Here is a 22,798-nt window from a genome sequence, read left to right as displayed (position 1 = left end):
ATGGACAGCTACAGAATCTATTTTATAGGCCCTATGCCTGAACAGTGGTATTTTTGTCTGGTTGGCTGGCACCAGCTGCACTGTGCAACAAGAAACAACCTTTACTCAAGTTTATCTGCGAACAGCAGCCTGCAGGTGGCGTAATAACACCTTGGAGGCCCGCCTGAGGATTTCTCCAAGGATTTTACCTTGCCTGTTGGAGAAAGATCACCGGTACCTTGAAATTGGACTCCTTGTGCTCGTAAGGTAAGAAGGGGTTTACCTTCAATATACAATAGGCGATGGCACGAGTTTGAGCGCGGTGCAGTAGGGACAGGTGTCCCACGAGATCGAATTCTCGGTAACCGTTCTCTGTTAGATTAAATTATTAGCTCCCAATTTGTAGTCGAATTCGATACAATTCGCCCCCGGTTAACCAGGGTTGAGACGTGGATGTCATTTCGATTAATTTGAGGAGTACGTTCGACATAAAACATCAGACAGGTACGTTGCCTTGACTAGGCTGGATAGAAAAAAATAGGAGCTGTGCAGCCTACTGTGGAATGTGTGCTATGTCTTCGTTACAGAACAAAGTCGTCTGCCTAGCTACCCTACTCGGATTTATGTATAAAACGGAATGGTGTCATATTTGATGTTGTTCATGACTTAACGTTCACGACTTAGGACAACTCGACAATGGAGTCTTTTCTGCAGATAGCGCCGCACTCCCTGGCCATCGTATTGACTCGGATCGGCAAGGGTGATTCGACTGGTGTGTCTGAGAGCGACGAACTGCCGCGCCATCACACCGGCTATGAGATTTTTGCGGATTTTAAAGCTGAGAACACACAGCACGTTTGGAATCAAAGAATATCGGACGCCATATCGGACACGTTTTTCCTGGGCTGGATTGACGAGCACGTGCTGTTGATCCAGGGTAAAGAGGATCACCTGGAGGTTCTCAGAGAGGGATGGATGAGGAGGTCTCTCAAACCTCCGCGAGGGTTCCACATCAAATATTTAGGTAAGCAAAATGATGGCATTGTGTACTTTAAAACAATGCCATCAGCAATATCATTTTATGTCTATGTTGTTGTGTTGTTATTGTTGATGCTATGCGGCACACCAGCATCAATACAATGCAGGCACATCAGAAGTGGTGTTAACCACTGTTTGGCCATTTTGGGCTGCATTCAAAATCTTCAATGTTCGCTTTGCAACACTTTTAGACAATTAATGTAACATGCCTAAGCAGGAATATACTTTATCGGGCCAAGGGCTATTTCAACATCTACCGACAGGCAAACATGAACTAAACAGAGGTCTTGCCATAGGAACCATAGCGATGTATTTGATATGCTCTTAGTCAGCTGTTTAAAGACATTGAATACACCTCGGAGGAGGAGAGCGACTTGTCTCAGTTTATGAATAGAATCATGCATGCCAATCACTCTGGTGGTGTAAGCTTACACACCCAGGCCTCAATTACTCATCCTATACATCAGGGATGGGCAACTGGCGGCCCCCCTTCTGTAGGCCACAGATCAATTTCCAATATACATTGAGCTCCAAAGGTATTGGGACAGTGACAATTTTGTTGTTGTTTTGGCCCTGTACTCCAGCAATTTGGATTTGAAATGATATAATGACTGAGTTTAAAGCGCAGACTGTCAGCTTTAATTTGAAGGTATTTGTATCCAAATTGCGTGAACCATTTAGAAATTACAGCACTTTGTACATAGTCCCCCCATTTTAGGGGACCAAAAGTATTGGCACAAATACACTTATGTGTATTAAAGTAGTCAAAAGTTTAGTATTTGGTCCCATATTCATAGCACACAATGACTACATCAAGCTTGTGACTCTACAAATGTGTTGGAGGCATTTGCTGTTGGTTTTGGTTGTGTTTGAGATGATTTTGTGCCCAATAGAAATGAACCATAAATAATGTGTTGTCATTTTGGAGACACGTATTGTAAATAAAACTTAGGGCACCCAAAAAGCTAGGACCGCCTCTGAAATGTTGCTATGGATGTGGGTACACAGACCCATGAGCCACTGGCCTCTCATGATGAGTTCAGGAGTTTGAGCGGATGTTGGTTAATTAGTTTAATGGCTCAGCACTACATTCTGCCAAAGTCACTTTGTAGGTTGGCTGTAGATACATGGGAAATATAATTTTTTACATTTAGCCCATAACATTGTTATTACCAATGTTGTATTTCTCCAGACTACATTTTAGTGCATTTTCTACAGTAGAGAATGAGTGCTTTATCACAAACATTCCTCCTTTTATTCTCTCCAATCAGAGCAGAAACATCACACACATCTCTTTATTCTAGACAGGCCGACAGGCATGTTTTCAAAGTAGCAATAGAGCAGTGTTTACATCACTTCAGACCTACTATCCGGTGTAGCCGAAGCCTATGTGGTAGAAAAGAAAATGGTGAAAAAAGAGCCCTATATGAGAAGTGGGAAATGTAGGCTGCATACAGTGCGTTCAGGAAGTATTCAGACCGCTTGACATTTGGTTACTTTAGAGCTTTATTCTCAAATGTATTTAACACAATAACCCATAATGATGAAGCAAAAATAGGCATTCAGACATTTTTGCAAATGTATTAGAAAAAAAAAAAACAACATTTAAATACAGTGGGGCAAAAAAGTATTTAGTCAGCCACCAATTGTGCAAGTTCTCCCACTTAAAAAGATGAGAGGCCTGTAATTTTCATCATAGGTACACTTCAACTATGACAGACAAAATGAGGGGGAAAAAATCCAGAAAATCACATTGTAGGATTTTTTATGAATTTATTTGCAAATTATGGTGGAAAATAAGTATTTGGTCACCTACAAACAAGCAAGATTTATGGCTCATCAGTATAAAAGACACCTGTCCACAACCTCAAACAGTCACACTCCAAACTCCACTATGGCCAAGACGAAAGAGCTGTCAAAGGACACCAGACAGAAACAAAATTGTAGACCTGCACCAGGCTGAGATGACTAAATCTGCAATAGGTAGGCAGCTTGGTTTGAAGAAATCAACTGTGGGAGCAATTATTAGGAAATGGAAGACATACAAGACCACTGAAAATCTCCCGCGATCTGGGGCTCCACTCAAGATCTCACCCCGTGGGGTCAAAATGATCACAAGAACGGTGAGCAAAAATCCCAGAACCACACAGGGGGACCTAGTGAATGACCTGCAGAGAGCTGGGACCAAAGTAACAAATTCTACCATCAGCAAGGGCATTCAAGATGAAACGTGGCTGGGTCTTTCAGCATGACAATGATCCCAAACACACCACCCGGGCAACGAAGGAGTGGCTTCGTAAGAAGCATTTCAAGGTCCTGGAGTGGCCTAGGCAGTCTCCAGATCTCAACCCCATAGAAAATCTTTGGGGGGAGTTGAAAGTCCATGTTGCCCAGCAACAGCCCCAAAACATCACTGCTCTAGAGGAGATCTGCATGGAGGAATGGGCCAAAATACCAGCAACAGTGTGTGAAAACTTTGTGAAGACTTACAGAAAACGTTTGACCTCTGTCATTGCCAACAAAGGGTATATAACAAAGTATTGAGATAAACTTTTGTTATTGACCAAATACTTATTTTCCACCATAATTTGCAAATAAATTCATAAAAATTCCTACAATGTGATTTTCAGGATTTTTTTTCTTCTCATTTTGTCTGTCATAGTTGAAGTGTACCTATGATGAAAATTATAGGCCTCTCTCATCTTTTTAAGTGGGAGAACTTGCACAATTGGTGGCTGACTAAATACTTTTTTGTCCCACTGTAAGTATTCAGACCCTTTAATCAGTAGTTTGTTAAAGCACCTTTGGCAGCGAGTACACCCTTGAGTCTTCTTGGGTATTTATTTTATTTTTCCTTTATTTAACTAGGCAAGTCAGTTAAGAACAAATTCTTATTTTCAATGACGGCCTAGGAACAGTGGGTTATAACTGCCTGTTCAGAGGCAGAACGACAGATTTGTACCTTGTCAGCACGGGGGTTTGAACTTGCAACCTTCTGGTTACTAGCCCAACACTCTAACCACTAGGCTACCCTGACGCTACAAGCTTGGCACACCTGTATTTGGGAAGTTTCTCCCATTCTTCTCTGCAGATCCTCTCAGCTCTATCAGGTTGGATGTGGAGCGTTGCTGCACAGCTATTTTCAGGTTTCTCCAGAGATGTTAGATCAAGTTCAAGTCCGGGCTCTGGCTGGGCCACTCAAGGACATTCAGAGACTTGTCCCGAAGCCATTCCTGCATTGTCTTGGCTGTGTGCTTAGGATCGTTGTCCTGTTGGAAGGTGAACCTTCACCCCAGTCTGAGGTCCTGAGTACTCTGGAGCACGTTTTTCATAAAGGGATCTCTCTGTACTTTGCTCCGTTCATCTTTGCCTCAATCCTGACTATACACCCAGTCCCTGCCGCTGAAAAAATCCCCACAGCATAATGCTGCCACCACCATGCTTCACCGTAGGGATGGTGCCATGTTTCCTTCAGACGTGACGCTTGGCTTTCAGGCCAAAGAGTTCAACCTTGGTTTCATCAGATCAGAGAATATTGTTTCTCATGGTCTGAGAGTCCTTTAGATCCCTATTGGCAAACGGGCTGTTGTGTGCCTTTTACTGAGGAGTGGCTTCCGTCTGGCCAGTCTACCATAAAGGCCTGATTGGTGGAGTACTGCAGAGATGGGTGTCCTTTTGGAAGGTTCTCCCATCTCCACAGAGGAACTCTGGATCTCTGTCAGTGACCATCAGGTTCTTGGTCACCTTGCTGACCAAGGGACTTCTCCCCCGATTGCTCAGTTTGGGCGCGGCCAGCTCTAGGAAGACTCTTGGTGCTTCCAAACTTCTTCCAGTTAAGAATGATGGAGGCCACTGTGTTCTTGGGGACCTTCAATGCTGCAGACATTTTTTGATACCCTTCCCCAGATCTGTGCCCTCGTCACAATCCTTTCTCGGAGCTCTACGGACAATTCCTTCAACCTCATGGCTTGGTTTTTGCTCTGACATGCACTGTCAACTGTGGGACCTTATATAGACAGGTGTGTGCCTTTCCAAATCATGTTCAATCACTTAAATTTACCACAGTTGGATTCCAATCAAGCTGTAGAAACATCTCAAGGATGATCAATGGAAACATGATGCACCAGAGCTCAATTTCTAGTCACATATCAAAAGGTTTGAATACTTATGTAAATACAATGTTTTTTTATACATATGCAAAAATTACAAAAACTGTTTTCTTTATGTGTAGATTGCTGAAAAAAATATATTTAATATATTTTAGAATAAGGCTGTAATGTAACAAAATGTGGAAAAAGTCAAGGGGTCTGAACACTTTCTAAAGGCACTGTATCTACCTAACTGTTAAACTCCACAATAGTGAAGTGTTGCCCTGATGTGTTTTTCAGTACCAGCTGCTGTAGACTCTCTCCTTTCTGTAGGATAAAAGTGGGTTGGGGTTGGAGCGGTAAGAGATGAGGCATTGCTGCTGAATCACATTGCATCAAGGACTGTATTGTGTTTGAGTCCCAGTGCGGAACACTGCCAACCACAGTGCAGCACTTGGGTCATCATTGATATCGAGTCCCAACATTCTCTAAGTGTTTGCTCTCAACCACGTGACAATGTTCTTTCCTCGCTATTATCTTTCAGTTACTGTACTTGTGGTCTCTGGTCTTTTATAGGGCATCAAGGCCCAAGGAAGAGCCATGCACCCTTACATCTGTGTTTGTGACTAGTAGTCAGGGGTAGGAGGAGGCAGAAAGGGGAACCCCCTCACCTACCAGGACACCCATCCTTTAAACTGTTCCTTCATCTAGTCTGCCTCATCTACCTATGGTAACATGAAGGTCTCTAGAGCCTTTGTAGTTGTAATTTGTCTGAGGATAAAATTACACTGTTATCAAATTACCCACTCCTGTGACACACACGCATACATCTACACACCTATTCCCGCAACACAATTACCGGTAGTTGAATTCATCAGATAAAAAAAAAGAAACACCCTTTTGTTTCTCTACAAAGATGAGCAGAAGAACAGCCCAGCAGCATTGAGGTGATAATGTAGTGCTCTGGTACTGTTCTGTTCCTCTTCCCTGGCTCTGTCTGCTGTGTGGGGGAGTCAGTGGTGTGTTCCGTGTGGACTCTGTCTCTGCAGGCAGGAGGAGGGCGCTACGTGTCACAGCTCCTCGTAAATCTCCTCTCCTCTCTCATCAGACCACTGTTTCCCTGCCAGCTGTGTTGGGCTCACACCTCCAGGCAGGTTGTTTCCTGGCCTCTCTCTCTTGCCCCCCCCCCCCCCCTTCTCTCTCTCAGACACACACGTGTACACACACAAAGGCATTTTATTTTTTCCCTTCATCATTCAGTACTTCACTTGGTAATGTTAAAAAGAATGGTAGCTTACCTTTTTACAACAACCTGGTTCAGTGCTGCCACCTAATGAGGTTGGACTACCTATGTAGTGCCTTCTTGTTTGAACAAATACAGTTGCATTTTATTTCATAGAATTATTTGGCCGTATGTTTTATTATTAACATAAGGGCCTAATGAACATAAGGCCTCAATATATGGCTCAGGTTGAGTAGGTATCAACATGTCTTAGACTTAGAATCTAGACACAAAACAGGTGAGCAGGACGGGATAGTGCTCTCTCTCCCTCCCCCTCTCTCGCTCTTGATCTCTTTTTCTCTGACTCTCTGAGAGAAAGGTGGATCAGACTCAGGTGTAGACAATGCCTGTGAGAGTCATTATGTTGTGGTCACGGGGTTCCTTTCTGATCTCTGAAGTATTTCCAGTGGGGAAGGCACTCATCCTTTAAGCAGGATCATCCCCCAGTAATACTGCTTTTGGATAGGGGCAATCCCATGGTAACAGAATTGCACCGAGACTCTTAAAATGTATGCCAAACAAAAACCATTGATTTATAAGTTGAACAACTGAAAAATTAAAGGAGAGACGCACACTCTAGCAGCTCAGATGCAATAATTGAATAACCTAATAACCAACGTTGGGTGACTAGTTTATATAGTGTCAAAGGACACACACAGGTGTCTGTAATCATGGCCGGGTGTGGCCTGATATCATTGGTTAATTCTTAGATGTAAAAATAACATACCAAAAACATGAATGGATAGCATACGATCATAGATACAATGTGGCTACAAAGGCCTACAAACATTTACAATGACAAAATCACAGGAATCACAAGAATGGCTTCAGATCAAAGTCTATGTTGAGACTGAAGGGACAATTTATTGTTAAAACGAGAGGCTGCCTGGATCTTTAATTTAAAGACTCTTGCTCCCTTCAGTAAATGAGGCCCGACGGGAGCAAGAGTCTTTTTAAATTAAAGATCCAGACAGCATTGTACATTTTTGTAGGCCTATGGAGCCACATTGTATCTATGATCGTATGCTATCCATTCATGTTTTTGGTATGTTATTTTTACATCTAAGAATTAACCAATGATATCAGGCCACACCCGGCCATGATTACAGACACCTGTGTGTGTCACACATTTACTGGTAGAATTGTGCAGATGCAAAGTTTGGTAACAGAATTTCTATAAAATCTCCCTCAGTTTTTCATGTGTCCATGTTTTCTGCTCCAAATGAAGATTCAACATGTCTGCAGGAACAATGGGGTGTCTGCTGTGACATGACACCTTGACTTAAACAACAACAATAACATTTGGTTATTGAACCACAAATGTATAAATATGCAATATCCTTCTTTGCATATTTGGGTATTATTCTACACACGGGGTATTATTTTAATTAGCTCTGCCCCCCAAACAAGACCATGTGGTTGGTCCGGACCGGACCAAATCCGAACCAATCATAGACGTCTATGTTTCATGAGTTTGGACATTAAAGTACAGAACAGTAGAGCTCAGTAGAGTGTAGCACATCATACTTCAGTACGAAACAGTACAGTACATTATAGTGTACTCAACTCTTGCATACTCTACTGTGCTGTCCAAACTTGGGAACCCAACTGTTGGTGTGACTACTATGACTTCCCATTGTAGCCAGTTCAATTGCAGAAATTCCGTTACCAATCATTTTTTTCGGAAGTACAATTTGGTAACGGAATTGAGTTTTAATCTCTTAATAATACAGAAACAATTGATATCAGTTAAAACACTAACATATTTTTAGGTCTACCTTGTGTTATCTTTCATTATCCTTCCCCCCTCAAGAGGGAGAGAAATGAGAAAATAACTTAAAGAAATGTGGGTTTTGGGTAATAGACTTTTAAGGCACAAGGCAATGTTTCTTAAGCTTACCGAAGGCAGAACAATCTATCCAAAACATAATAAGTGTTGATATTAGTTGGCAGGGGTCTGTACTTCTACATCATTGTGTTTTGATGTATTTGCGGCAGTTTTGTCTGGTAAATGTTGTCTAAGACCCCTTTTCCATCTGTTTGACCACAAATCAGAGCCTTTGCTTATTCCACATTTTTAGGATGTAAAATGGTTGCAAAATGTGTATATGCCTTAATTTCTCAAGAATATAGACTTCGCTTTCATTTGACACTCAATTTGACATGCTTCTATAAAAACTTCACATGTTGGTGCTCATGGGTCCTTTTACATGGAAATTACCATAGTTGACTCCAATTGTAATACACTGGAATAACATAAGTCACACATCCAGCGACATCCTGAGGATGAGCTAGCTAACTTCTCAGTAAATATTTAGGGCTTAGCCTTGAATGTGCAAAAACATTAGTTAACTTCAAGCATCGGGACATACAAGTACCATTCAGTCTATTTCTAACTGTGATGCTTGAGTTGTCATTGGATGTCATTGCAATTCTGACTGTATTTTGTTGGACTTTTCTTTGAAAGCTCTGCAGGTAGGTTTGTTATGGTAACGACTTCGCCTAAGAAATGCAACAAAAGCTAACATCATTGTAAATATTTGACTTTTAAGTCCTTCTTTGTCCACTAGGTGCCACAGTTGCATAGCGAAGAATACCACCCCACCATTTTAATGATGTCCTCTTTATGGTGCACATACCAGTATCTGGAGCTATTTCAAGAGATAAGACAGGGAATTCATTTTTATCCATAGACATTTTTAGACTGACACGAATAACTGATCTGGTGAGTAAATAAGTATGGCCTGAAGCACAAGCATCAGATGTTGTAACACACTGTAATATGCATTGCTCTTGCAGGTGTTTTTTCTGAATGATTCTGCTAGCCAGCTAGAATGAGGTAGGCTAGCGGGACACATACCATTTGGGGCTCTTTGTTACCTTCCCTACAACACATTTGTAAGGTAGCTCCCATCCTGTTGCCTATTTGCAAAGAGCATGTTTAGTCTTGTTGTGATCTCTTGTCAGGTTAAGTCTACTCAAACTGACGTGTTCTGGTCTAATTGCATAGTTTCAAGGGGGTTCTAAAGACGGCACCTGAGAACCATTTACTTTGAGTAAACACTATACTGTACCAGTGGTCACTGACCTTTTCTGATTGAACATCAATTTCTGATTTAAAATGCAAGCTGAGATCTACCACTCAGATTTAAAAAAAACATGACTTAAAAAATGTAAGCATATGCAACATTAACTCATTAAAAACAGTTCTGTTTTCAATGAGGTTTGTGCAGTAGGCTATTGGCCCAATACATTATCACTGTGTATTGGCCATGCCTGGTTTGCCCTGCCAATGCTGTTCTTCTCAAATTATATTTTCAAATTTTAGGTGTATGATCACACTGGTAACAGATCATTTGTTGTATTACTTATGAGGCACAGCTGAGTCAGCATAATATTATTCATATTTGTATTTTTACAGGAAGTCCAGAATCCAGTTGCAGAGGGAGGTGTTTAGTCCCAGGGTCCTTAGCTTAGTGATTAGCTTTGAGGGCACTTTGGTGTTGAACGCTGAGCTGTAATTGATGAATAGCATTCTCACGTAGGAGTTCATTTTGACCAGGTGGGAAAGGGCAGTGTGGAGTGCAATAGACATCACATCATCTGTGGATCTGTTGGGGCGGTATGCAAATTATGGAGTGGGTCTAGGGTTTCTGGGATAATGGTGTTGATGTGAGCCATGACCAGCCTTTCAAAGCACTTCTTGGCTACAGATGTGAGTGCTATGGATCGGTAGTCATTTAGGTAGGTTACCTTAGTGTTCTTGGGCACAGGGACTATGTTGGTCTGCTTGAAACATGTTATTATTACAGGGACATGTTGAAAATGTCAGTGAAGACACTTGCCAGTTGGTCAGCGCATGCTTGGAGTACACATCCTGGTAATCCTTCTGGCCCTGCGGCCTTGTGAATGTTGACCTGTTTAAAGGTCTTACTCACATCGGCTACGGAGAGCATGATCACACAGTCGTCTGGAACAGCTGATGCTCTCATGCATGCTTCTGTGTTGCTTGCCTCGACCCGAGCATAGAAGTAATTTAGCTTGTCTGGTAGGCTCGTGTCACTGGGCAGCTCACTGCTGTGCTTCCCTTTGTAGTCTGTAATAGTTTGCAAGTCCTGCCACATCCGACAAGCGTCTGAGCCGGTGTAGTAGGATTCAAACTTTGTCCTGTATTGACGCTTTGGCTGTTTGATGGTTCGACTGAGGGCATAGCGGGTCACTGTGCGTACGGTCACTGTGGGGATGATGTCATCAATGAACTTATTGATGAAGCCAGTGACTGATGTGGTGTAGAGGTTGACCGATTATGATTTTTCAACGCCGATACCGATAATGATTATTGGAGGACCAAAAAAAGCCAGTTCCGATTAATCGGCCAATTGTTTGTTTTTTATTTGTAATAATGACAATTACAACAATACTGAATGAACACTTATTTTAACTTTATATAATACATCAATAAAATCAATTTAGCCTCAAATAAATAATGAAACATGTTCAATTTGGTTTAAATAATGCAAAAACTAAGTGTTGGAGAAGTAAAAGTGCAATATGTGGCATGTAAGAAAGCTAACGTTTAAGTTCCTTGCTCAGAAAATGAGAACATGAAAGCTGGTGGTTCCTTTTAACATGAGTCTTCAATATTCCCAGGTAAGAAGTTTTGGGTTGTAGTTATTATAGGAATTATAGGACTATTTCTCTCTATACCATTTGTATTTCATATACCTTTGACTATTGGATGTTCTTATAGGCACTTTAGTATTGCCAGTGTAACAGTATAGCTTCCATCCCTCTCCTCGCTCCTACCTGGGCTTGAACCAGCAACACAATGACAACAGCCACCACCGAAGCAGCATTAACCATGCAGAGCAAGGGGAACAACTACTCCAAGTCTCAGAGCGAGTGACGTTTGACACGCTATTAGCGCGCAACCCGCTAACTAGCTAGCCATTTCACATCGGTTACACCAGCCTAATCTCGGGAGTTTATAGGCTTGAAGTCATAAACAGCGCAATGCTTGAAGCACAGCGAAGAGCTGCTGGCAAAACGCACGAAAGTGCTGTTTGAATGAATGCTTATGAGCCTGCTGGTGCCTACCATCGCTCAGTCAGACTGCTCTATCAAATCATTGACTTAATTATAACATAATAACACACAGAAATACGAGCCTTAGGTCATTAATATGGTCGAATCCGGAAACTATCATCTCGAAAACAAAACGTTTATTCTTTCAGTGAAATACAGAACCATTCCGTATTTTACCGGGTGGCAACCCTAAGTCAAAATATTGCTGTTACATTGCACAACCTTCAATGTTATGTCATAAATACGAAAAATTCTGGCAAATTAGTTGGCAAAGAGCCAGGCGGCCCAAACTGTTGCATATACCCTGACTCTGCGTGCAATGAACGCAAGAGAAGTGACACAATTTCACCTGGTTAATATTGCCTGCTAACCTGGATTTCTTTTAGCTAAATATGCAAGTAAAAAAATATATGTATTGATTTTAAGAAAGGCATTGATGTTTATGGTTAGGTACACGTTGGAGCAACGACAGTCCTTTTCCACGAATGCGCACCGCATTGATTATATGCAACGCAGGACACGCTAGACAAACTAATAATATCATCAACCATGTGTAGTTATAACTAGAGATTATGATTGATTAGCAACTTACCTTGGCTTCTTACTGCATTCGCGTAACAGGCGGGCTCCTCGTGAGGCAGGTGGTTAGAGCGTTGGACTAGTTAACTGTAAGGTTGAACAAGGCAGTTAACCCACTGTTCCTTGGCTGTCATTGAAAGTAAGAATGTGTTCTTAACTGACTTGCCTAGTTAAATAAAGGTGTCATTTTTTTATAAATACAAAAAGCGGAAAAATCAGCGTCCAAAAATACTAATTTCCGATTGTTATGAAAACTTGAAATCGGTCCTAATTAATCGTTCGACCTCTAATATGGTGTACTCCTCAATGCCATCGGAAGAATCCCGGAACATAATCCAGTCTGTGCTAGCAAAACAGTCCTGTAGCTTAGCATCTGAGTCATCTGACCACTTCTTTATTGACCAAGTCACTGGTGCTTATTGATTTAGTTTTCTTATAGTCTCAGCTGCATGACAGTAACAACCTTTTTATCAACAGTTTTTCTGCACATCCATTCTACCTTGCTATTAGTTACCAATCACATTGTAACACTTATAGAGCACCAGCTGAATAAACAGGCCTTTGTTACACCAGGATCAACTTAACCAACCTACAATTATGGTGGAGGCCACTGTGTTCTTGGGGACCTTCAATGCTGCAGACATTTTTTGGTACCCTTCCCCAGATCTGTGTCTCGACACAATCCTGTTTCGGAGCTCTACTGACAATTCCTTCGACCTCATGGCTTGGTTTTTGCTCTGACATGCACTGTCAACTGTGGGACCTTATATAGACAGGTGTGTGCCTTTCTAAATCATGTCCAATCAATTGAATTTACCACCGGTGGACTCCAATCAAGTTGTAGAAACAACTCAAGGATGATCAATGGAAACATGATGCAGCTGAGCTCAATTCCTAGTCCCATAGCAAAGGGTCTGTCCCATAGCAAAGGGTCTGTCCCATAGCAAAGGGTCTGTCCCATAGCAAAGGGTCTGTCCCATAGCAAAGGGTCTGTCCCATAGCAAAGGGTCTGTAAATAAGGTATTTCTGTTTTTTTATTTGTAATAAATGTGCAAAAATGTCAACTGTTTTCGCTTTGTCATTATGGGGTATTGTGTGTAAATGGAATATAATTCATTCCATTTTAGAATAAGGCTGTAACGTAACAACATTTGTCATTATGGGGTATTGTGTGTAAATGGAATATAATTCAATCCATTTTAGAATAAGGCTGTAACGTAACAACATTTGGAAACAGGGAAGGGGTCTAAATAAATTATTCTAAAATACGTATTTTCGGATTCTGTCTTGTAAGATCATAGTTCATTGGTTTTGAGCCTCTCCCAGAAAGATATGTTCTGTAATTTTTTTTCTCTGAATTGTCAGATAATTCCTGATAGTTTAAAGCAGCAATTAGTAGTTGAAACAATAACAAAGCGACTGTTTCAGTAACAGGCTGAGGTACGGGGCTGGAGAAATGGAGCCACCCTCAAATTCGTAGACCGAACTATGGGTGTAAGGACTGACTATCCATGATATCAACATTATAGTTTTAACCATGTTTTTAGATTAAAGTAAGTTTTAAGTTCCTCGTCATACACATCACGGACAAACTGAATTGGTCCACCCACACAGACAGCGTGGTGAAGAAGGCGCAGCAGCGCCTCTTCAACCTCAGGAAGCTGAAGAAATTCGGCTTGTCACCATAAGTACTCACAAACTTTTACAGATGCACGATCGAGAGCATCCTGTCGGGCTGTATCACCGCCTGGTATGGCAACTGCTCCGCCCACAACCGTAAGGCTCTCCAGAGGGTAGTGAGGTCTGCACAACGCATCACCGGGGGCAAACTACCTGACCTCCAGGACTCCTACACCACCCGATGTCACAGGAAGGCCATAAAGATCATCAAGGACAACAAGCACCCGAGCCACTGCCTGTACACCCCGCTATCATCCAGAATGCGAGGTCAGTACAGGTGCATCAAAGCAGGGACCGAGAGACTGAAAAACAGCTTCTATCTCAAGGCCATCAGACTGTTAAACAGCCACCACTAACATAGAGAAGCTGCTGCCAACATACTGACTCAACTCCAGCCACTTTAATAATGGAAAAATTGATGTAAAAATGTATCACTAGCCACTTTAAACAATGTCACTTAATGTTTACATACCCTTCATTACTCATCTCATATGTATATACTGTACTCTATACCATCTACTGCATCTTGCCTATGCCGTTATGTACCATCACTCATTCATATATTTTTATGTACATATTCTTCATCCCTTTACACTTGTGTGTATAAGGTAGCTGTTGTGAAATTGTTAGGTTAGATTACTCGTTGGTTATTACTGCATTGTCGGAACTAGAAGCACAAGCATTTCGCTACACTCGCATTAACATCTGCTAACCTTGTGTATGTGACAAATAAAATTGGATTTGATTTCGTGTTTGTTTACATTTACTTTGTTTACAAATATTGGGTAAAAAAAAGCTTATTTCAGGTTCTGATGGGGTATGACATTTGAACTAAGTTCATGAGGCATTTATATTCTTCAAGAATCAATGGGTACGTATAATTAAATTATATGTCCAAAAATGAATGTAGCAACTGCTGATTTCCCCTTTAAAGCAAAAGGTACAGGTAACTGCCAAAATAAAGGAAACGCAAACATAAATTGTCTTAATAGGGTGCTGGACCACCACGAGCCACCAGAACAGCTTCAATGCACCTTGGCATAGATTCTACAAGTGTCTAGAATTTTTGGATGGATAAGACACCATTCTTCCACGAGAAATTCCATAATTTGGTGTTTTGTTGATGGTGGTGGAAAACGCTCTCCCAGGCGCCGTTCCAGAATCTCCCATAAGTGTTCAATTGGGTTAATATCTGGTGACTGAGACTACCATGGCATATGCTTTACATTGTTTTTATGCTCATCAAACCATTCAGTGACCACTCACACCCTGTGGATGGGGGCGTGGTCATCCTGGAAGAGACCACTCCCATCAGGATATAAATGACTAGTTTACCTTGCCTTCCAAAGGGTTGAGAGGACCTAAACCATGGCAGGAAAATGCACCCCACACCAGAACCGAGCCACCGGAACCCTCATTTACTCATGTGTTTCCTTTATTTTGGCAGATACTTGTATAGTGCCACAAGTGTGACCCAGTTCCTGAAAATGGTCACTAAAATGCAGCATCTAAGCAGAAAACACCACTCTAGTATTTGGAGAGGGAGGGGCATCCTTGGAGCTAAACATTGTTGTGTAGAAAGCAGTGGTGTGCTTTGTAATGTGGGCTAGTGTTACTGAATGGCTTGCCGCAGGGAGAGTTATTGCATGAAGCAGTTATCCTTTTTCATAATGGGAAGCTAAAGTGTTTCTGAGGGCTTGCTGTTGTTATTGTGGTGAACGTTGTGTTGCACAAAGAGTGAGAGGTGTGTTTTGGTGATGTTTTGATGTGCGAGGAGGAATTAGAGGGGGAAAAAATCTCTACAGCCAAATTCTCTTCTAACAATCACGATATAGTATATAGGCTATTGGGTTAGATAATGAATTACATAACATGCTTATAGCTAATGTAAACTCACATAACATGCTTATAGCTAATGTAAACTCAGCAAAAAAAGAAACGTCCCTTTTTCAGGACCCTGTCCATCAAAGATAAATCGTAAAAATCCAAATAACTTCATAGATCTTCATTGTAAAGGGTTTAAACACTGTTTCACATGCTTGTTCAATGAACCATGAACATGCACCTGTGGAACGGTCGTTAAGACACTAACAGCTTACAGACGGTAGGCAATAAAGCTCACAGTTATGAAAACTTAGGACACTAAAGAGGCCTTTCTACTGACTCTGGAAAACACCAAAAGAAACATGCCCAGGGTCCATGCTCATCTGTGTGAACATGCCTTAGGCATGCTGCAAGGAGACATGAGGACTGCAGATGTGGCCAGGGCAATAAATTGCAATGTCCGTACTGTGAGACGCCTAAGACACGCTACAGGGAGACGGGACGGACAGCTGATCGTCCTCGCAGTGGCATCACGTGTAACAACACTTGCGCAGGATCGGTACATCCGAACATCACACCTGCGGGACAGGTACAGGATGGCAACAACAACTGCCCGAGTTACACCAGGAACGTACAATACCTCCATCAGTACTCAGACTGTCTGCAATAGGCTGAGAGAGGCTGGACTGAGGGCTTGTAGGCCTGTTGTAAGGCAGGTCCTCACCAGACATCACCGGCAACAACGTCGCCTATGGGCACAAACCCACTGTCGCTGGACCAGACAGGACTGGCAAAAAGTGCTCTTCACTGACGAGTCGCGGTTTTGTCTCACCAGGGGTGATGGTCGGATTTGCGTTTATCGCTGAAGGAATGAGCGTTACACCGAGGCCTGTACTCTGGAGCGGTATCAATTTGGAGGTGGAGGGTCCGTCATGGTCTGGGGTAGTGTGTCACAGCATCATCGGACTGAGCTTGTTGTCATTGCAGGCAATCTCAACGCTATGCGCTACAGGGAAGACATCCTCCTCCCTCATGTGGTACCCTTCCTGCAGGCTCATCCTGGCCCTCCAGAATGACAATGCCAGCAGCCATACTGCTCGTTCTGTGAGTGATTTCCTGCAAGACAGGAATGTCAGTGTTCTGCCATGGCCAGCGAAGAGCCCGAAACTCAATCCCATTGAGCACTTCTGGAACCTGTTGAATCCGAGGGTGAGGGCTAGGGCCATTCCCCTCAGAAATGTCCGGGAACTTGCAGTTGCCTTGGTGCAAGAGTATGTTAACATCTCACACCAAGAACTGGCAAATCTGGTGCAGTCCATGAGGAGAAGATGCACTACAGTACTCAATGCAGCTGGTGGCCACAGCAGATACTGACTGTTACTTTTGACTGATCCCCCCCCCCCTTTGTTCAGGGACACATTATTCCATTTCTGTTAGTCACATGTCTGTGGAACTTGTTCAGTTTATGTAGAAATGTTCTGGGTCGTCTCCAGACTGGCTCCCTGTAGCAGGGGGACGTGATTAGAAATGTTCTGGGTCGTCTCCAGACTGGCTCCCTGTAGCAGGGGGACGTGTGTAGAAATGTTCTGGGTCGTCTCCAGACTGGCTCCCTGTAGCAGGGGGACGTGTGTAGAAATGTTCTGGGTCGTCTCCAGACTGGCTCCCTGTAGCAGGGGGACGTGTGTAGAAATGTTCTGGGTCGTCTCCAGACTGGCTCCCTGTAGCAGGGGGACGTGTGTAGAAATGTTCTGGGTCGTCTCCAGACTGGCTCCCTGTAGCAGGGGGACGTGTTTAGAAATGTTCTGGGTCGTCTCCAGACTGGCTCCCTGTAGCAGGGGGACGTGTTTAGAAATGTTCTGGGTCGTCTCCAGACTGGCTCCCTGTTTGTTCACTCTTCCTTGCTCTATGTCACTCATGGCAATGTCTTTATTTCCAGGCTGAGATTTTTACATTTACTCAGACTAAACTACAACCCACCCAGGCTGCCGCTGCCTTACAAAAAAGCTTTCAAAATAATCCCAGAATGGATACAGACAGTTCACCACGGCTCAAATCAAATCAAATTGTATTTGTCACATGGGCTGTGAAATGATTACTTGTGCTGAACTGAGCAGGGAATCCTACAGATGAACAACTTAAATGGAACAAGGGCCTAGTGCTTTTTCCAATGGCCTTTCAAATGTTTTGTCATTGTGTTTATATGTAACCAATATAAACACCACAACCGTAAATATCGCTGTGGTTTGCGAGTCTCAAGTTATAACATCACTGGCAACACTTGAAGTTGATATTGGAAAGTGGCCAATAGTTATCATGCTAGATCAAGCCATAGCTTGCACATAATCCAAGCCATTCAGCAAGGGCTCAACTCTGCTACAACAAACCTTGTTCCATTGGGTGGACTATAGAATGACAGAGTCATCAGGTTTTCATTAAGCGCTTTCATCCTACCCCCTTCACACATGGCGATGTCTTTTTAAATGATGCTGCATGGTGCTTTAGGAGTTGTGTGAATCCTTCCAATTTGGGGGTATTTGTGGGTTTTCTTTGTTGGGGTGCAAACACACACATGCGCACACACACACACACACACACACACACACACACACATTTGGAGACAGGCAGTTGAGTGGGTCATAGCTGTGTTATTTTAGTTGATTGGAGAGTGATTGTGTCGTGTACCGGACACTTACTGTGCCAATTGGCTGGCGGGGATTGGCTGTTCTTGTGCAGGTCTTTCCACATGTGTGGACGGCAGGTCGACTTGTGTTCCATCACATCTAGAAGGAGAGGACGGCCCTAAACATTTAATCATGTCAATTGGTTAATTACCATGTATTCCTTTATCGTGCCTCAACTGCTAGAAGCAGGCCTTGTTAGAAACGGAATAAATCAGAATTTTAAGTGCTAACACGTTTTCACCACATTTCTGTAAAAACTGTGTTATATTATTTTTAATTCTGTCTTGACTTTTTCCTTACAGAACAGAAAAAGTTACCCCGCTGCCCAAACTGCTCAAACTGTTCCGATCCAATACAGACACTTCCCTACTCTGTCTAGGAGACTTACAGCCAATGAGGGACTCTTTAATCTGATGAAATATTTCTGTCTGAAATCTTGCTAATGTTTTTGTCCCTGGGCCAGTGGCCAATGGCCCTGAACTGTGGAGAGGATACTGAATAGACTGTTCAACTGGAATGGTAGAAATATCAGAAAGTCAGTCACCATTGTGATTCATGCAACTGCTACACACAGACGACCATTGAGCGGAAGAAAAGGTCAGAGATCAAACCATCAAAAAGGGATTTGATTATCTGGAAGGTAGTGACAGCTTTGGTATTAAATGTACATGATTATCTTTAAAGATGTTCATTGGTGGCTGCTGTGTCCTACTAGGTAGGATGGGGCACCATGAGGGAGTTGGTTCTCCTCAGAGTTCCCTGTGTGCCCCTGAAATCCCTGCTTCCACTCAGGTCCTCTCCCTGAGGACACAACCCCCCCTGTTATTCCATCTGATCTTCCCACAGTGCTCTCTGCCTGACCGGGGTCAGAGGCCGTGCAGAGGAGGAGAGGAGAGGGGGACCTGCACTCTCTCAGTCCGGGCCTACTAATGGTATGGCAGCATGCAGAGAGCATGAGATCATTTTATTACCCAAACAGTGCTGGAGCTGCATTAAAAACGACTTGGTTGGGGATGAGGGGTTGTATGGAGAGGAGTGGGGGGTTTCGCTGGTGGAGCAGCTAGCTAGCTACCATTTTCAGAGCTCTTTCTGGCGCTCATTTTCAGAGATCTTTCTCTTTCTGGGAAATGGAACATTGGTCAAATTAGGAAATGGGAGAGCAGCAGCAGCAAAATATTAAATCCAGGAGGGCTGTGGTGATAGGGAGGGGGTAGAGGAGGGCTGTGGTGATAGGGAGGGGTAGAGGAGGGCTGTGGTGATAGGGAGGAGGGGCTGTGGTGATAGGGAGGGGGTAGAGGGCTGTGGTGATAGGGAGGGGGTAGAGGAGGGCTGTGGTGATAGGGAGGGGGTAGAGGAGGGCTGTGGTGATAGGGAGGGGGTAGAGGAGGGCTGTGGTGATAGGGAGGGGGTAGAGGAGGGCTGTGGTGATAGGGAGGGGGTAGAGGAGGGCTGTGGTGATAGGGAGGGGGTAGAGGAGGGCTGTGGTGATAGGGAGGGGGTAGAGGAGGGCTGTGGTGATAGGGAGGGGGTAGAGGAGGGCTGTGGTGATAGGGAGGGGGGAGGGCTGTGGTGAGAGGAGGGCTGTGGTGATAGGGAGGGGGTGGAGGAGGGCTGTGGTGATAGGGAGGGGGTAGAGGAGGGCTGTGGTGATAGGGAGGGGGTAGAGGAGGGCTGTGGTGATAGGGAGGGGGGTAGAGGAGGGCTGTGGTGATAGGGAGGGGGTAGAGGAGGGCTGTGGTGATAGGGAGGGGGTAGGAGGAGGGCTGTGGTGATAGGGAGGGGGTAGAGGAGGGCTGTGGTGATAGGGAGGGGTGGAGGAGGGCTGTGGTGATAGGGAGGGGGTAGAGGAGGGCTGTGGTGATAGGGAGGGGTAGAGGAGGGCTGTGGTGATAGGGAGGGGTAGAGGAGGGCTGTGGTGATAGGGAGGGGGTAGAGGAGGGCTGTGGTGATAGGGAGGGGGTAGAGGAGGGCTGTGGTGATAGGGAGGGGGAGGAGGGCTGTGGTGATAGGGAGGGGTAGAGGAGGGCTGTGGTGATAGGGAGGGGGTAGAGGAGGGCTGTGGTGATAGGGAGGGGGTGGAGGGGGCTGTGGTGATAGGGAGGGGGTAGAGGAGGGCTGTGGTGATAGGGAGGGGGTAGAGGAGGGCTGTGGTGATAGGGAGGGGGGTAGAGGAGGGCTGTGGTGATAGGGAGGGGGTAGAGGAGGGCTGTGGTGATAGGGAGGGTGGAGGGGGCTGTGGTGATAGGGAGGGTAGAGGAGGGCTGTGGTGATAGGGAGGGGGTAGAGGGGGCTGTGGTGATAGGGAGGGGGTAGAGGAGGGCTGTGGTGATAGGGAGGGGGTAGAGGAGGGCTGTGGTGATAGGGAGGGGGTAGAGGAGGGCTGTGGTGATAGGGAGGGGGGCTGTGGTAGGGAGGGAGGGCTGTGGTGATAGGGAGGGGTGGAGGAGGGCTGTGGTGATAGGGAGGGGGTAGAGGAGGGCTGTGGTGATAGGGAGGGGGTGGGAGGGCTGTGGTGATAGGGAGGGGGTGGAGGAGGGCTGTGGTGATAGGGAGGGGGTAGAGGAGGGCTGTGGTGATAGGGAGGGGGTAGAGGGGGCTGTGGTGATAGGGAGGGGTGGAGGAGGGCTGTGGTGATAGGGAGGGGGTAGAGGAGGGCTGTGGTGATAGGGAGGGGGTAGAGGAGGGCTGTGGTGATAGGGAGGGGGTAGAGGAGGGCTGTGGTGATAGGGAGGGTGGAGGAGGGCTGTGGTGATAGGGAGGGGTAGAGGAGGGCTGTGGTGATAGGGAGGGGGTGGAGGAGGGCTGTGGTGATAGGGAGGGGGTGGAGGAGGGCTGTGGTGATAGGGAGGGGGTAGAGGAGGGCTGTGGTGATAGGGAGGGGGTGGAGGAGGGCTGTGGTGATAGGGAGGGGGTAGAGGAGGGCTGTGGTGATAGGGAGGGGGTAGAGGAGGGCTGTGGTGATAGGGAGGGGGTAGAGGAGGGCTGTGGTGATAGGGAGGGGGAGGAGGAGGGCTGTGGTGATAGGGAGGGTAGAGGAGGGCTGTGGTGATAGGGAGGGGGTGGAGGAGGGCTGTGGTGATAGGGAGGGGGTAGAGGAGGGCTGTGGTGATAGGGAGGGGGTGGAGGAGGGCTGTGGTGATAGGGAGGGGGTAGAGGGGCTGTGGTGATAGGGAGGGGGTAGAGGAGGGCTGTGGTGATAGGGAGGGGGTGGAGGAGGGCTGTGGTGATAGGGAGGGGGTGGAGGAGGGCTGTGGTGATAGGGAGGGGTAGAGGAGGGCTGTGGTGATAGGGAGGGGTAGAGGAGGGCTGTGGTGATAGGGAGGGGTAGAGGAGGGCTGTGGTGATAGGGAGGGGGTAGAGGAGGGCTGTGGTGATAGGGAGGGGGTAGAGGAGGGCTGTGGTGATAGGGAGGGGGTAGAGGAGGGCTGTGGTGATAGGGAGGGGGTAGAGGAGGGCTGTGGTGATAGGGAGGGGTGGAGGAGGGCTGTGGTGATAGGGAGGGGGTAGAGGAGGGCTGTGGTGATAGGGAGGGGGTGGAGGAGGGCTGTGGTGATAGGGAGGGGTAGAGGAGGGCTGTGGTGATAGGGAGGGGGTGGAGGAGGGCTGTGGTGATAGGGAGGGGGTGGAGGAGGGCTGTGGTGATAGGGAGGGGGTGGAGGAGGGCTGTGGTGATAGGGAGGGGGTGGAGGAGGGCTGTGGTGATAGGGAGGGGTGGAGGAGGGCTGTGGTGATAGGGGGGGGGAGGGAGGGCTGTGGTGATAGGGAGGGGGTAGAGGAGGGCTGTGGTGATAGGGAGGGGGAGGAGGAGGGCTGTGGTGATAGGGAGGGGGTAGAGGAGGGCTGTGGTGATAGGGAGGGGGTGGAGGAGGGCTGTGGTGATAGGGAGGGGGTAGAGGAGGGCTGTGGTGATAGGGAGGGGTGGAGGAGGGCTGTGGTGATAGGGAGGGGGTAGAGGAGGGCTGTGGTGATAGGGAGGGGGTAGAGGAGGGCTGTGGTGATAGGGAGGGGGTGGAGGAGGGCTGTGGTGATAGGGAGGGGTAGAGGAGGGCTGTGGTGATAGGGAGGGTAGAGGAGGGCTGGGTGATAGGGAGGGGGTAGAGGAGGGCTGTGGTGATAGGGAGGGGGAGGAGGGCTGTGGTGATAGGGAGGGGGTAGAGGAGGGCTGTGGTGATAGGGAGGGGGGGTGGAGGGGGCTGTGGTGATAGGGAGGGGGTAGAGGAGGGCTGTGGTGATAGGGAGGGGGTAGAGGAGGGCTGTGGTGATAGGGAGGGGGTAGAGGAGGGCTGTGGTGATAGGGAGGGGGTGGAGGAGGGCTGTGGTGATAGGGAGGGGGTAGAGGAGGGCTGTGGTGATAGGGAGGGGGTAGAGGAGGGCTGTGGTGATAGGGAGGGGGTGGAGGAGGGCTGTGGTGATAGGGAGGGGGTAGAGGAGGGCTGTGGTGATAGGGAGGGGTGGAGGGCTGTGGTGATAGGGAGGGGGTGGAGGAGGGCTGTGGTGATAGGGAGGGGGTAGAGGAGGGCTGTGGTGATAGGGAGGGGGTGGAGGAGGGCTGTGGTGATAGG

The 22,798-nt window shown here is 46.0% G+C and overlaps 1 protein-coding gene across 1 annotated transcript in view; it reads left to right on the top strand.

The window, feature by feature from the left end:
- Positions 1 to 235: 235 nt before the first annotated feature.
- The window catches only part of LOC115129264 (storkhead-box protein 2-like), a 121,357-nt gene continuing 98,794 nt past the window's right edge, over positions 236 to 22,798 (top strand). The window contains exon 1 of the mRNA XM_029659424.2: positions 236 to 1,003. Within this exon, the coding sequence (XP_029515284.2) occupies positions 676 to 1,003 (328 nt within the window). The 5' untranslated portion in view covers positions 236 to 675. The remainder of the gene's footprint in view (positions 1,004 to 22,798) is intronic.

The sequence above is a fragment of the Oncorhynchus nerka genome, linkage group LG5 (assembly GCF_034236695.1).
Source record: "Oncorhynchus nerka isolate Pitt River linkage group LG5, Oner_Uvic_2.0, whole genome shotgun sequence".
NCBI lineage: Eukaryota > Metazoa > Chordata > Actinopteri > Salmoniformes > Salmonidae > Oncorhynchus > Oncorhynchus nerka.
This window is presented reverse-complemented; position numbering and strand designations above follow the sequence as displayed.